Source organism: Trachurus trachurus (assembly GCF_905171665.1).
Source record: "Trachurus trachurus genome assembly, chromosome: 7".
NCBI lineage: Eukaryota > Metazoa > Chordata > Actinopteri > Carangiformes > Carangidae > Trachurus > Trachurus trachurus.
Window position 1 is genome coordinate 30,234,419 of NC_139901.1, and position 16,743 is coordinate 30,251,161.

The 16,743-nt window shown below is 41.9% G+C and overlaps 1 protein-coding gene across 1 annotated transcript in view; it reads left to right on the plus strand.

The window, feature by feature from the left end:
* LOC310988997 (segment polarity protein dishevelled homolog DVL-1-like) overlaps positions 1–16,743 on the plus strand; it is a 42,288-nt gene that overhangs the window by 3,300 nt on the left and 22,245 nt on the right. Inside the window, exons 2-3 of the mRNA XM_083975838.1 lie at positions 6,166–6,235; positions 11,631–11,752. Of these exons, the coding sequence (XP_083831964.1) occupies positions 6,166–6,235; positions 11,631–11,752 (192 nt within the window). The remainder of the gene's footprint in view (positions 1–6,165; positions 6,236–11,630; positions 11,753–16,743) is intronic.

A 16,743-nucleotide genomic window follows, 5' to 3' on the forward strand; every position in this document is an offset into this window, starting at 1 on the left:
TCTGTGCATTTACCTCCAGTATCTACTATGGCGCACATGATGGTTCCGACATAATCTTTTTTGGAAAGTGAGGTATTTAGGAATCTTTACGATAAATTAATTGTGAAAGCAAGTAATCGTGACATCCCTATTCACCAGTGAATTGGACGTTGTCAAAACGAAAACAAATATTAACACGTTCAGCTGTTATAGACACTTTATAAAAGCGTCTTCCTTCATGTGCAGTTTTTTTTTTTCTTCTCCCTGCCTTTGAGTTAAGGTTGAATATCTGGGCTCGGCGAGCGCCGTATGGTACTGGCACAGTATGGAAGCAAAAAGCCAGTCAAAGGCACAGAGGATAGCAAGCGCTTTGTGGTGGCCATGCTGTCTGTACTGCATGCACACAGACAGACAGTATGGCTGCTGCTGGCTGCTGCTGGAGAATTAGCTTGGGAGGAATAAGACTGCTAAGCAGAGAGGGAAAACATCAAATCCCTTGCAGTTATAGACAGTGTTTGAAATGTAAATGAGCAGTCAGCGCAAGGTCCTCTGTAGTAGACCCCCTGCTGCGCCCGGGAAGAACCAGCCATTTTCTTATGGGATTGCTGAACTACATTTGTGCCGCCCATATCAGCTCCTTAACGCAATGGCCACACAAATTTGATAAACGGTTTGTCCCTCGTCGCCTCAGCTCCTCTGCAGCAGCGAACACGGCCATCGTCGTCTTCAGGTCCCTTTGGAGTCAGTAGTGTAACCGTGGGCTGTGGCGTTCTGTTTTTTTTTTTTCCGTTCACACAGCAAAGCAAAGCAAATTAAACGATGACTGTTTCTTTGTACACATTTCATACCTCACTTCTTTCTCTAGTCATATTCATTCAGTCATCAATATTCATAAGACAGGAAGCTAATTGAGGCTGGGTTGTTTTGAAGGAACCCACTTGGCTTCTTCTTTTTCTTCTTTTTTTTTCATTTTATTTATTTTTTTTGCTTTCCCGAGACTTCAAGGTGATGATATGGCATTTTGTCATTGCCACTGGTGGTGAGTGGGTTTTGAGACCTCACTATAATGCAAGTCACAGAGGCACTGTGGAGCTGAGGAAGCAGCCAAAGCTGAAGGTCTGAAAGAAACAGTCTTGTTTGTGCCTCGGAAAATAGAGGGGGGTTTGGTAGAAGGGGAGTTGGGGGGGGGTTGGTTGGATCTTTCTTCTGCTGAGGAAGTGATGCTGCTGAGCCCCTGTAGTCAGAGGACAAAAATCTGCAGCTTTTTTGCACAACTGCACTCCTTCCTCGCCTCACTTGTTGTTGTTTTTTTTGCCATTTGAGGATGGCGACACGATTGAAGGTTATGCTGCACCCGGGCGTCGTGGTGGTGGTGTTGTGGCATTAACGAAAAAATTGCTCTCTGCTTGTAAAAGTGACCTTACGGATGAGAATACAGCGAAAACATCTGAACTTTGTGGGTTTTTGCTGCTGTGCAAACTGAAAACTGCAGGCTTGGACTGTTAAACGCGGCGTCAACAGCTGTTTTCTACGTTACACGTTTTTGAATCAAGCTGTTTCCTGTGTCAGAGCCTTTTGTCTTATTCAAGTCTATCTTTTCCACCATCTAAATCGACTTTAAATATTTTGCTTCCCTGTTTATAGTATCATTAGCATCAGCCGCACCAAAGTCCTTGGATATAGCCGAGGCCCCTGGCGTTACACTGTTAGCTGGCTGCTGCTGCTCCTGTCCCAAAGTTTTTCTTGGTTTTAGGCTGCGACTATTACCCAGCACCTCCTCTGTCTCTCACAGCATAAACAAACACTTCTAATCTTCCCCAGCTACACAAATATCCCCGGCAGTGGAATATTCGGCGATCACCAGGGTAAATCTTGTGTCATTATCCTGTGAAATCTGTTAAGACCTATTTAAGCTGTCAGCTCTAAGAAGTCAGATCTGTGACAGCAGCCCACACCAGACACATGCTTCTTTAGACAGGGCTTATGGTTTGTTATGTTGTGTGCGTGTGCGTGTGTGTGTGTGTGTGTGTGTGTGTGTGTGTGTGTGTGTGTGTGTGTGTGTGTGTGTGTGTGTGTGTGTGTGTGTGTGTGTGTGTGTGTGTGTGTGTGTGTGTGTGTGTGTGTGTGTGTGTGTGCGCGTGTGAGAGAGTTCAAGAGTGGAACGAACACTAACACCCTCCTCATATCAGATGGGAGCTGCAAAGAAAGCAGGCCAAGGGTGTTACACCGCGTGTTAAAGACGTCATCTGTTATCATTTGATTTGTTTCTGGGGATTTTTTACATTTTTTTAAAGGGACATTGTGTAACTTCTCCTGTTATCTATTCACGAAAATCGATTATTTGTTTCAAAAGTCTGTTTTTCATTAATCAGTAATCCCCCCCATCAACAAAGTGAAGTGTTCCTTTCAGCTCTGAATGAGCCGTTCATATCATTCATATCTCCATGGAGCGGGTAAGCTCGGTGCTGCTGCCATGTGGTGTCGCCATGTTTTTACGTTCAGTGGCAGCGTGACGGTAGGAAACCACGGAAACTCAGCGGAGACACCGGAGCTGTCGGCTCAGGTGGAGGTGGCGTTTGTGAAAAGTCGCCGCGGTAACGCAGTGAGGAGGAACGGAGCGTTACACTGATGCTGCATTCACCTGCAGTCGGGCAGACGGCCGTCGCTAACAAACCAGATTCTCATTTTAGTCACAGAAGTCCAGAGAAAGACGGTAAAACGTGGGTCAGGTAAACAATACAACATCGCCATGACAACATATTGTCACGTGTGTTGTTTTGCCTCGTGCTGACGGACCACTTGTTTACACAGAGGCTTGTTTATGCCGTTATGTGCAGCGGCTGTCGTCCATCTGCCGTCTGCCCGATTAAGGTGAATGCAGCATGAAAAATACGATTGAGTTGCTTGCGATTGGGAGTAATTCCTACACAATGCACCTTTAAAGCAGAAGTAAGCGATCCGGTGGTTTTGGCTAACTTCCTGTCAGCTGATAGAGTTAGCAGTCCCCGCCCTCGTCCCTACGTCACCACATTCACGCGCATCCCTTGGCTGCACACACAGAGAGGACCGCCCCTTTATGCCGTTCTCTCTCGTCATTGGATAAAGGTTGTAGGATACAAGGAAAGTTTTCTCCTCAGCTTACAGCAGAGCAGAGTGACTGACAGACCCGTGTTTCAGACCAAACACTCTATAGAAGTGATTGCTGTCGGAAGATAGAACTATTTAAGACTCATATTAACACAAATATTCCGCTTACTTCTGCTTTAAGCTTTGAGAAATTGTAAAACACAAAAGTCACAAACAGCTTCATCCCTGTCAGAAGGAATTGGGAAGGAGAAGAAGGAGAAGAAAAAGAGATTTCACTCCACTGCAGGCCACTCCCACATCCTCACAAGTCACCTTACAGCTGGTCAGCTCCAGAGAGAGAGAGAGAGGATGCAAACATTTCCGACCTAACACGCAGCCAGCGGCCAGCCCTCTCCCCTCCCCTCCCCTCCTCTCCCCTCCTCTCTCCCCCCTTTTCCTCTCCCTGAGGTGGAACAGGCCACAGCAGCAGCAGCAGCAGCAGACTCTGCGGTCGTCGGTTCCAGCCACAAGGCTACGTTATCTCCGTCCACCACTCCCAGCTACACGGCTCCCTCAGCAGCAGCAGCAGCAGCAGCAACTGTAGCTTGGCTAATCATTTCAGTGGCAGTGGGAAGTTTCTGGCAAACAAGAGGTGGAAAAAGAAAGCTGTAAAGTCGCTGTCAGAGACACCCCTGCATAAAATCTTCTTAGGCTTTTTTTTTCTCCTTGCTGCTCTCAAATCGTGCCTCTCCCCTTTTCATGTATGTGTTCAAAGCCGAGACGATGATATGAGAGCTCCACAGTTTCAGAAACGCTCGTTTATACCATTACTGAGAAAAGCCTTTGCCAAAAAAACAAAAAAAAAGAAGAAAAAGAAAAAGAAAACAAACAACATGCAATAAAGATATTCAGGGAGTTATAATGGAAACTGACAAATACATCAAGACGTTTCAGTGCCCATGATAATGAATGTGTAAGTGAGGTGTTACTCAGCGAGCTTCAGGCCTGATCTATGTGACACGAGCCCCAGCAGGTGTGGTGACTGCTCTGCTGCTGAACTGTGTCCCAGCGGGTCAAAGGGTAACTGGGAGGTATTTTTGTTGGGAATTTACAGCCCGAGTCGAAACGCACCGAGGGAGGCTCACACGCCGGATCGCTCTATTAATACTCGCTCCTGTGCCTTGACGCCCTGTTGTCGCGGCCATGAGGCTTTTATTACCCACATGTAACACACCATCCATCCATCTATCTATCTATCTATCTATCTATCTATCTATCTATCTATCTATCTATCTATCTATCTATCTATCTATCTATCTATCTATCTATCTATCTATCTATCTATCTATCTATCTATCTATCTATCTATCTATCTGTCTATCTATCGTTCTATCTATCTATCATTCTATCTGTCTATCTGTCTGTCTGTCTTTCCATCTATCTATCTATCTATCTATCTATCTATCTATCTATCTATCTATCTATCTATCTATCTATCTATCTATCTATCTATCTATCTATCTATCTATCTATCTATCTATCTATCTATCGTTCTATCTATCGTTCTATCTATCGTTCTATCTATCGTTCTATCTATCTATCGTTCTATCATTCTATCTATCGTTCTATCTATCTATCTATCTATCTATCTATCTATCTATCTACTGTATCTATCTATCTATCTATCTATCTATCGTTCTATCGTTCTATCGTTCTATCGTTCTATCGTTCTATCTATCGTTCTATCTATCTATCTATCGTTCTATCTATCGTTCTATCTATCGTTCTATCTATCGTTCTATCGTTCTATCTATCTATCGTTCTATCTATCTATCGTTCTATCTATCGTTCTATCTGTCTGTCTGTCTGTCTGTCTATCTATCTATCGTTCTATCTATCTATCTATCTATCTATCTATCTATCTATCTATCTATCTATCTATCTATCTATCTATCTATATATCTATCTATCTATCTATCTTCTATCTGTCTGTCTATCTATCTATCTATCTATCTATCTATCTATCTATCTATCTATCTATCTATCTATCGTTCTATCTATCGTTCTATCTATCTATCTATCGTTCTATCTATCTATCTATCTATCTATCTATCTATCGTTCTATCTATCGTTCTATCTATCGTTCTATCTATCGTTCTATCTATCTATCTATCTATCTATCTATCTATCTATCTATCTATCTATCTATCTATCGTTCTATCTATCGTTCTATCTATCTATCTATCTATCTATCGTTCTATCTATCTATCTATCGTTCTATCTATCTATCGTTCTATCTATCGTTCTATCTATCTATCTATCGTTCTATCTATCTATCTATCGTTCTATCTATCGTTCTATCTATCGTTCTATCTATCTATCTATCTATCTATCTATCTATCTATCTATCTATCTATCTATCTATCTATCTATCTATCGTTCTATCTATCTATCTATCTATCTATCTATCTATCTATCTATCTATCTATCTATCTATCTATCTATCTATCGTTCTATCTATCGTTCTATCTATCTATCTATCGTTCTATCTATCTATCTATCTATCTATCTATCTATCTATCGTTCTATCTATCTGTATATAAATACAAATGTAAATGTGCCAGAGTTAGCAAGCCTGTTACTGTAATTTACATCGGTAGTCCCTTGGCTGGTAATAGACAAGAAGTAGAAATACACAGTAATAATGAATCTATCAAATCCATTCATTAAAGTTTTATGGCCTTATCCCTGCCAGGTTCAATCAGCACCTACATTACAGTATTATTGTGCTTACTAAGTATGAGTGGACACACACAGCCGATAAACCAGTCCATAAATCACTGATAGAGACGTCAAGCCTTCCTGTACCAGCAGCGACGGTGCAGAGCTGGTTCAAAGCCATGTGGAAAATGTGAGTTAGAAAGCGTGAATGTGTCTCAGTATGTGTCAGCTACGGCTGGGGAGTGAAAGTGTCTCGAGGCTGTACTGCTGCTGCTGCTGCTGCTTCTGCTGCTCTGTCCTGTGTGCATCGAGCTGATTCTGCTCCGTGTCCTCCCTCCCGCTGGGTCAAAGCCCGACTCTGACTCTGACTCTGACTCTGTGTGTCTGTCTCGTCCCCAGGGTCGTCAAAGAAGAGATTTCCGATGACAACGCCAAGCTGCCCTGCTTCAATGGGAGAGTAGTGTCCTGGGTAAGTGACATGGATGCTGTCCCACTCTCTCTTTCTCTCCCTCTCTCTCCATCCCTCTCTCCTGGCTGCTTGCCTGTGTGCAGCTTGAAGCTCCAACCAAAGATATGTGAAGCACTCATCATGGATCATGTAAATGCAACGCCTCCGCACATGCTTTTTAAAACAACTCTTCACCTTGAAGCCCACTGTTCTGCTGCATTATATAGGTGGTGGTGGTGGTGTGAGTGTTTTCATTTGATATCAAACTGAGCCGCTGTTACAAAAAAAAAAAAAAAAAATCCATCCATCCAGAGGTGACAGAGATTAGCCACCAGCAGCGAGTGTAACCTATCTGATGGAGGTTACTTCTGTTGACTTGTGGGGGGGATTTATAGCGTCCTGTCATTACAGAAGATAAACAGAGTCAGTCTCCTCTCCCTCGGGGACAATAAAGTATGTCAAATTAAATCAGTCCGTCATGTTGGGAGGAGCATTTACATCTTAATCATGGCTGTCATAGAGGAGAGAAGCTCCGGCTTTACTGTAAATATAAATGATTGATGATTATAATCTGACAGGCTGCTCATTTCATCGACTTGGTGGCTTTTTTGTCAAAATGAATAAACATCCGGCCCCCGATTGATCTGCGTGTGAGGAAATTCATTATTTGGTCCGGTTTTGCTCCACAGGGAGGTCAGAGGTTGAACACACTTGCACTGGCGGCTATAAAGCTGTGAGGGGCCTGTCGTGTTCATTAGCACTTAAGCACTGTCGATACCATCTAACAACAAAAGGATTGTTGCATTGCTGCTCCACAACCAGCTGGCCCAAATGCACAATATGCATCTATGTTATATATTTAAAGGGATAGTTCAACATTTTTTGGCAAATTGGCCCATGAGCCTCCGTAGCGTAGCTCTGAGCAGCTCGCGGCTCTGCTCTGCCGTTCTAAAAATAGCTTGCACCGACAATTAAAGGTAACAAACCTACTGCTATGACTATAGGGATTATGGCAATGGGCCAATTTGCCAAAATGTTGAACTATCCCTTTAAATATATACCATAGATGCATATTGTGCATTTGGGCCAGCTGGTTGTGGAGCAGCAATGCAACAATCCTTTTGTTGTTAGATGGTATCGACAGTGCTTAAGTGCTAATGAACACGACAGGCCCTCACAGCTATTTAGCCGCCAGTGCAAGTGTGTTTGACCTCTGACCTCCCTGTGGAGCAAAACCGGACCAAATAATGAATTTCTTATTCATTTTGACGAAAAGCCACCAAGTAGATGAAATGAGCAGCCTGTCAGACTAATCATCAATCATCTATATTTACAGTAAAGCCAGAGCTTCTCTCTTCTATGACAGCCATAATTAAACTCGCGGCTCTGCTCCGCCGTTCTAAAATCAGCTTGCACCGACAATTAAAGGTAACAAACCTACTGCTATGACTATAGGGATTATGGCAATGGGCCAATTTGCCAAAATGTTGAACTATCCCTTTAATTTGCTTACAGTAAGCAGGTTTTATGTGTACAGTTATGGATTTTTTTTTTCATGGCAACACTGTGCCACTACTGGTAATTCACAAAAATGTTGATACATCTCGATTTTTGCATAAGAAATCCCCAGAATATAATTATGTGTTTGTATCGTACACAGGCAGAATGTGATGTAATTAACATAAATGTGCTTTCTATGATTCATAGTGTATTTTGTCTGCTTCAAATAATATGAGGTTCTTCTGGGGGAAAAAAACAGGAGAGCATCTTGCAGAAGCCACTATGATAGTGAATCCATCTGCAATAACATATTTGTAGATTCTCCATCAGACGTCTGACAGCTTGAAAGATAGTCACAATTGTGAGCTATTAATTCTCAAGTTCAAGCAAAGAATAACAGCATATTTACTAACACAAGTTCTGATATGTTGATTTGGATATATCCTGATTTTATTTTCCTCCATTTTTAAACAAATGTAGTTTATATTACAGTTGCAGATTTTTTCATGTGGTAAAACCTTATTAGAAAAGTTATATATAAAGAAACCTGACCCATCGCACTCAAGATTTTATATTTTTACAGTTGTTCTCCATTGGTTTGGCTCATTTCTTGAAACAGATTCTCAAAACTCTTAAGATAATTTGGTAAAACAGTCTTAAAGTTCAGCACAATACCATTGAAAAAGCTCATATCTCTCCTTAAACAGTTCACTCATGTGTCAAAACTAAATTCTTTTCCCATATAAATACTCAGTGTCCCCAAAATGCATCGTCCCATTGGCATTGTGTGAGCACTGCAAGTCCAAATGTATAGATGTATTGTCACTATGGCAGAGGAGCTTTGAAATATCCCTCATGTCCACCTCTCAGTCTGAGCCCAGTTCTTCATTCACAATCGTTACTGTACTAGTTTTATTATTTTGTCTAGATAACAGAAAACAATTGTGTATAAAGCTGGAGAAAAAGTATTTTACAGTAAGAGTATGCTCCAAGGTTTGACATCACACATTGCACTGCCAAGGAAATTGTAACCATTTTTATTCACACACATAAAGGAACCTCCATACATCAGAGTAAAAAGAAAATGTACAGTATACAGTGTAATATACCGTAATATAAACACATAAACAAAAAAACAAGGACTATTATATATAGTCTACAGTACTGTAAATCAATATATGGAATTCATTCATATATGGTATTATGTTCTTGACTAATTTTGACAATTGAACAGACTATTGTGCATGTGATGACTTATAGCAGTGTTTTGTGACCCTACATGGGGTCGCCTGGAATTCAAATGGGGTCGCCTGGAATGTCAAGTCATTGATTTAAAAGAATTCTGATAAAAATATGTTTTTAACTAATTATTTTTCTTTTTTAAATTATGATTAAAAAACGCCACAGACAATATTAAACAACTATATTCGATCCTTTCACTTTCTTGAATATAAATCGAGTTAAAATAAAATGTAGCATATAAAAATATCTGAGCTTGCACTTCTTGATTGAGGGCTGTGATCACGGTCACCAGAAGTTTGTGCTGTCAAAATAGGGTTATGGGCCAAAAAAGGTTGGGAACCACTGACTTATAGGATGAAATGATGCTGACATGTTTTGGAGAGAAGAACCATTAGACTGAGAATCAATCAATCAGTTTAGATCAACAACATCTATTCACTAACTGGAGGCTACCTGTACTGTACCAAGACATTTGCAATTTGATGAAATGAATGAGAAATTCAATTCTGTTGTGAACAATTGCCAAGTGGTTTGGAGGTTTGTCCATGTTGTTTTGTGGATGTAATTTCTGTTTCAAGAACTGTAATAGCAGAGTGCAGTCCTGAGTCCACAGCTCTACAGTGTTACCCAAACAATCCAGCAATCTCTCCACATATTGCACTATGAAGATCTGAGAAACAGAGGGGGCTGGTATCAATACCAGTGCATCCCTAAAAGTATGGAGATATTTTTCTTTAATCGGACAATTAAACAGAAAGGAGCAGCACTACTTACAGAAAACACTTTTCCATATATCAGTGTTACATAGTGTTACCTAAACAATCCAGTGATCTCCCCACATATTGCACTATAGAGAATGAAGATCTGAGAAATACTGTAGAGGGGGACTGGTATCAGCACCAGTGCATCCCTAAAGGTATGGAGATATATTTCTTTAATAGCACAATTAAACAGAAAGGAGCTGCACTACTTACAGAAAACAGTTTTCCATATATCAGTGTTACATAGTGTTACCTAAACAATCCAATGAACTCCCCACATATTGCACTATAGAGAATGAAGATCTGAGAAATACTGTAGAGGGGGCTGGATATTTTTCTTTAATCAGACAATTAAACAGAAAGGAGCTGCACTACAGAAAACAGTTTTCCTTATATCCATGTTACCTAAACAATCCAGTGATCTCCCCACATATTGCACTATAGAGAATGACGATCTGAGAAATAGAGGGGGCTGGTATCAGTACCAGTTCATCCTTAAAAGTATGGAGATATATTTCTTTAATAGCACAATTAAACAGAAAGGAGCTGCACTACTTACAGAAAACAGTTTTCCATATATCAGGGATCAGAGGATCAGAAAACCAGACACAGAATGAAACCCGAAGGAAGCTCCCGAAATGAAACAGTAACCAAAGGGGGTTTCGTTGCAGAACGCTCTGACCCCGCGGTGACACGGCGAATCTAAAGCTTGCATTTAGAATAATCACATCCCATATACAGTAGTTACTCGTTCGGCAGGCTGCCGGCTTTAACTTTCATTATTCCCCGGCTGGGATGAAAGGGGAGTGCGCTGTGTGTCTTGCGGGGTCATTGTACATCGTCTTTTGTGCCGACACTCAGCAGCCGAGTAAAAAAGCAGTCTGCTCTTTTAAGTTTCTGTGTTGCTCGCTGTGTTTCTCAAGTTGTTTATTCGGCGCCACCAGTCATCTGCAGGCCTCTTTCTTTCTCTGCGTCTCATTTCATACTCCCTCTCTCTCTCTCTCCTCATGCATACTTGTACACAAGACGTGTCTGTCTCTGCGGTGCCAACGCCGCTGCTGCGCTGTGTGTGTTTATCTTTGAGTGTCGCAGAGTCTGTTGAGGTTGTTTTTGATCCCCATCCCACCCCTCCACCTCCTCCTCTTCCTCCTCCTCCTCCTCCTCCCCCCTACACACCATGGGACCTATATCGTTCAACTAAATATTTATCGTTGTTTGTGTTTTTCCTCTCTGAGCTGAATATTTAAAGAGTTGGTAATTGAAATTTCACCCTCATGTGGACTAAGGGCTGGGAGAAGTTTCAGAGTTCCTCCGTGGCTTCTCTGAGTTACAGGGGCTCTCGGCGTAGCAGTGCATGTCCATATATAACGGTTGCAAATGGATACCAACTGTCTTCGTAACAAAAAGACACACCAAAAAACATCCAAATACCTCCATGCTGCTCGTATGTAATGTCCGTCTTGTACTGAAGCCCTGAAATGCGAAATTGTCCCGAAAAAAATTAAATAAGTCTATATTTCAAGCTTGTTTGTAGCGGAAGCTCCTCTTCCCAGTTCGTCCAAATTTGACGAACCGGGAAGAGGAGCTTCGGGACAATTTTGCATTTTGGGGCTTCAATACAAGACGGACATTACATACGAGCAGCATGGAGGTATTTGGATGTTTTTTGGTGTGTCTTTTTGTTACGAAGACAGTTGGTATCCATTTGCAACCGTTATATGGACATGCACTGCTACGCCGAGACCCCCTGTAACTCAGAGAAGCCACGGAGGACTCTGAAACTTCTCCCAGCCCTTAGTCCACATGAGGGTGAGTAGATAATGAGTGAAATTTGAATTTTGGGTGAACTATCCCTTTACTGTAACTTCTATAATGATTTTTTTCCTTCCTTTTTCTCCCTCTCCCTCTCCCAGTTGGTCCTGGCAGAGAGCGCCCACTCTGACGGGGGGTCCCAGTGCACGGAGAGCCACCCGGAGCTGCCCCCTCCCCTGGAGAGAACCGGGGGCATCGGAGACTCGCGCCCCCCCTCCTTCCAGTGAGTATAGGCTGAGGCTGATTACCGCTTGTCACATACTGTACGCACAATTACACACACACATACATGCGTGCCTGGCTGCAAGTGTATTCAAGCGCACAACCCTGTGCACCGGGCGACCTTTTTATTGCACAGCGTGTGCAGCGTCGCATATGTAGCAAATCAGGATGTGGAGTGTTCATCAGGGAGGTTCATCTTCATCATCATCACCATCATCATCATCATCATCATCATCACCATCACCATCATCAGTCTCTCTCTCTATCTCTCTATCTATCCATATACTATCTATTTGTTTATCTATTTATCTGTCTGTCTATCTGTTTGTCTGTCTGTCTCTCTCTCTATCTATCTATCTATCTATCTATCTATCTATCTATCTATCTATCTATCTATCTATCTATCTATCTATCTATCTATCTATCGTTCTATCTATCTATCTATCGTTCTATCTATCTATCTATCGTTCTATCTATCTATCTATCTATCGTTCTATCTATCTATCTATCGTTCTATCGTTCTATCTATCTATCTATCTATCTATCTATCGTTCTATCTATCTATCGTTCTATCTATCTATCTATCTATCTATATATCTATCTATCTGTCTATCTATCTATCTATCTATCTATCTATCTATCTATCTATCTATCTATCTATCTATCTATCTATCTATCTATCTATCTATCTATCTATCTATCTATCTATCTATCTATACATCTATACATCTATACATCTATACATCTATAGATCTAAGGTGGTGTTAGGTGGTCTATACGCCCCCTCCCTCCTGTGTGTGTAAATATGGCATCATGTCCTAAAGCTGCAGAGTGGGAACAGGCAAGAGAATGAGTGAGTGAGTGGTTGGTTGGTTTTCCCACTTGTGTGTGTATGTTCCCTCCAGTCCACTCAGGCGTGGAGTTTGGCGTTAGTCCGTTCATCTATGTAAACATGATGCGTACGCTGCCAGTGCTGCAGATTCTTGAAATAGCCCCTCTGCAGCATAAACATCTTGGGGCGAATCCTGGCACTCAGCGAAGGTCCGATTGTGTTCAGCCACTCAGAGCATTCATCCATACTTAGTTACAGTAATAAAGGCATCTGTGGCTCAAAAAAAAGACACAACACTGGTGCCTACAAGCTCAGAAATGGACTTCTTCCTGTGGCAAGCGGATTTAACATTGAAAAGCTAAGTTTGACTATCCGGAATTAACATTGTAGATATCAACAACGTCATTCTGGATCGTCGTAATTACATTTTGAATAGTTGGATTTTTTATTCAAGATATCTGTAATTCAGTTTTACCGAGTCAAAAAAAACATTTCAGATATCCACAACTACGTTCTTCCTAGGACAAATGACGTCACCTTTGCCATTCATGTGTATGGGGTTTGTCATTACAGATATCTACAATTCAGTTGCGGATATCCGCTATGTGAATTACGGATATCTGTAACTGAATTACGACTAGTACAAATTCCAGTTTGAGATATCTACAACGTCATTTTGACTAGTCATAATTCCAGTTACAGATATCTACAACCTCATTTCGCCTAGTCAAAACTTAATTTACAGTAAAATATCCGAAAAGGGACATGTAGGCCTACTGTAGATATCGTTAATTGAGGTGAATTAAAGATATCTTGAACTGGAATTATGACTAGTCAGAATCAAATTGTAGATATCTCAAACTGGAATTAGTACTAGTCGTAATTCAGTTACAGATATCTGTAATTCACATAGCGGATATCTGCAACTGAATTGTAGATATCTGTAACGACAAACCCCCATACACATGAATGGCAAAAGTGACGTCATTTGTCCTATAGGAAGAACGTAGTTGTGGATATCTGAAATGTTCTTTTTGACGAGGCAAAACTGAATTACAGATGTCTACAACACATATCCAGTCTGGCTTTTAAATGTTACGTAAAATGGCTTGCCATACTTCTTCTTTTTCTTTCTTTTTCTTTTTTTTTTTGTTAATTCCTGCAGGCTGGTTGTAGTTACCTGAGCCCAGAGGTTCACACAAACTGGCAGATTAGAGAATATCACTGCACTTGCTGAGGAGAGGAGAATAAGAAGAAGTCCCACGCTAAATATAGCTGGAAGGGCTTGGGGGTGTGTGTGTGTGTGTATGGGGGGGTTGTTGGTGGGGCAGTGTGGGGGCTGTTGCCACTGCAAGTGCTGCTACAGAAATATGGCCGACGCTCTATATTGAGAACAAGCGATCTGTCATGTCTGGGTGTATCTCTTTATCCACTGTTTGACATCTCAGCTCGCTTTTGCCCTCTACGGGCGGCTCCCCGCTGCCGAGCTGTCAGCTGTCCTGATGATTTTATTGTTCCCAGCCTGCTTTGGCTTTTTTTTTTTTTTCTTTTTTTTTCATCGACACAATTATCGCCACCTTGTGGAGTGAGACGAAAGTGCTGCCAGCCCCCTTTACCCCCTCGACGTCATTCCCCTCCCTCACTCACTCACTCACTCACTCACTCACTCTCCCTTTCTGTTTGGAGTCAGACAGACAGGCCTTTCTCTCTCTCTCTCTCTCTCTCAGGCTGAGAAGCAGCGTGGTAAATTCCCTATAGCGAACCTCCCCTCGCTCTGAAATGAATCCAGTCTTTTTCTTCCACCTTCCTTCCCTCACCACCACCGCCGCCACTGTCGCTCTCGCTCTCACTCTCTCTGTAAATAGCTGGAATATTATTACCACTTCATTTTCTCTTTGTGCTTTATTCATGCATTTCATGTGTTTGTCAGCGTGAATGGCTCCATTTGATGAGCGGCAGCGCAGCAGAATAGGTGTTTTTGGGGCTGAGAATGGACACACAACTGATGATGTGTGTGCTTCTGCCTGGTAATCCGGATTAACGGACATTAAAAGCACCCATCTCCATTTCCCAAGAGGGAGAGGGAGAAGAGGGGGGGGATTGGCAGCAACGAGGAAGAGGAGGGGGGGAGTTATTGAAAGGGAGGTGGCATTTGTTCACAGCTGCAGCCTTAGCGCCTTGGATAATCCACACACACACAAACACATGCACACACGCCCCTACCCCATCGACAGCCTGACAAGAGACGCAGTCGCCACCACATCCATCATCAACCAGGGGCGGGTCTAACATGGCGGCACAGGGGGGCACCTGCCCTCCCCCCCAATGGTCATTGACTTGTGGCAATGCCAATCATTGTGTAAAGCTCTTTCCCACTGCTATTATATGTTCACTGTAAAGAGCTATAAGCACTAACTTCTGACTAACCCTTAGCAAAAAGTAGTTTATTAAAGTGTACTACAAGTATACTCATTTTATAAATATATAAACTGAGGCAGTGTACTTGGAAGTGTACTTTTTATAAGTCAGAAGAAGTATTAAATTAGTACTTTCTAGTATGGCTAGGCAAGGCAAGGCAAATTTTTTTGTATAGCCCGTTTTTTACCAACAGTTTGTCTCAAAGGGCTTTACATGGCATCATAACAACATCCTCTGCCCTTAGACCCTCACATCGACTGAGGAAAAACTCCATGGAAAACCCTTTTAACAGGGAAAAATGGGAGAAACCTCAGGGTGAGCAACAGAGGAGGGATCCCTCACCCAGGACGGACAGACGTGCAATAGATGTTGTTACAGACAAGACAACAGTTTATAGTTTATGACACAGAATGTGGGAAACATGGAAATGTTAACAAGAGTTGATGAAGGCAGCAGCAGTATGCTACAAGTACATGGTCCATAGTATACTTGCTATACTTATACTATATTGTGTAAGATTGTTATTGTTCTCAATTTGACCATTTCAGTGATGCTTGTTCTGGTTATTCTGCATAACTGACTGACTTTTACACAAAACACTGAGATGTTTGTACAGAGCTGAGCTTTAACTACTGGGTAAGAGTATAAGATACTGATGTTCACTTTGAGAATTTATTGTGTTGCTTATTCTGATAAGACTTCTTATTTACAAGATAGAGTTTGTATCTCTATCTTCCAGTACTCTGCTTTACCACTACTATTAAGCAGTCTTCTTGGCAATAAGCTTGACACAAAAGAATCTTACGAGGCAGTAACTCCGTTCAAAAAATAACTTTACAGTAAAAAGCAAAAACAAAGTTACAAGATTCACTCTGAGGTATTGTCAAAAAAAACTGTCTTGCTCCTATAGGCTGCTTTGGTCTGAGAGATAAGATATTGTTGTAATTAAAGGAGCAGTTTAACATTTTAAAGGAAAACTACTAACTATTGTAAGCAATACAAATATGGCTCTTACAGAGTTGATTATCGATTGGTTATAATTTTAATGTTTACAAGTGGAAAATGGAAAGGTCATAGGCATCTTCCTTACAAGGTGAAAGATTCAATGTGGCCAATAAAAGCAAGATGAAGACACACTGTAAACAGTGTCTAACTGTACAATAGAGAGCGGTCAATGGCAGCCTCCCCCCCCGATTCACTGTGTTGTGCCCCCCCACCAGAAAATACTCTGGACCGCCCCTGTCATCAATCCATCACATCACACCCTCCTTCCCAATCACTACCGATATAAATGCATCCGAGCTACAGTATGCTACACATCCACACGCAGTCATATTTGCATACATGCACTGACCTGCTGGTGAAGCTTGGCCCAGGTGCATCCATTAGCCGCCCCCCCCCCCCCCCCCCCCCCCTGTCCCCCCGCCCGCCGCCGCAACAGAAGCGTGTAAGCACGCCTCATTGAGCACTTTATCCCGCTGAGTGAACACACAGCAGACGCAGCATCCTGTCTGCTGCCGTTGCCGTTGTTGTGTTTTTAATTTGCATTGATCATCCAACAACAACAACAACACACACATTTCCACTCAGGTGTGCGAGAACATTTTTTTTTTTTAGTTTGTTTGTCACCGCAGGACGGTTGTTGTTTGTGTTTTATTTTTCTCTTTCTCGCTCTGTTTACAGTACATGACGCTGTTTATATACTATATGAGCATTTACCAGCGAGAGTGTGTCTGTGTGTG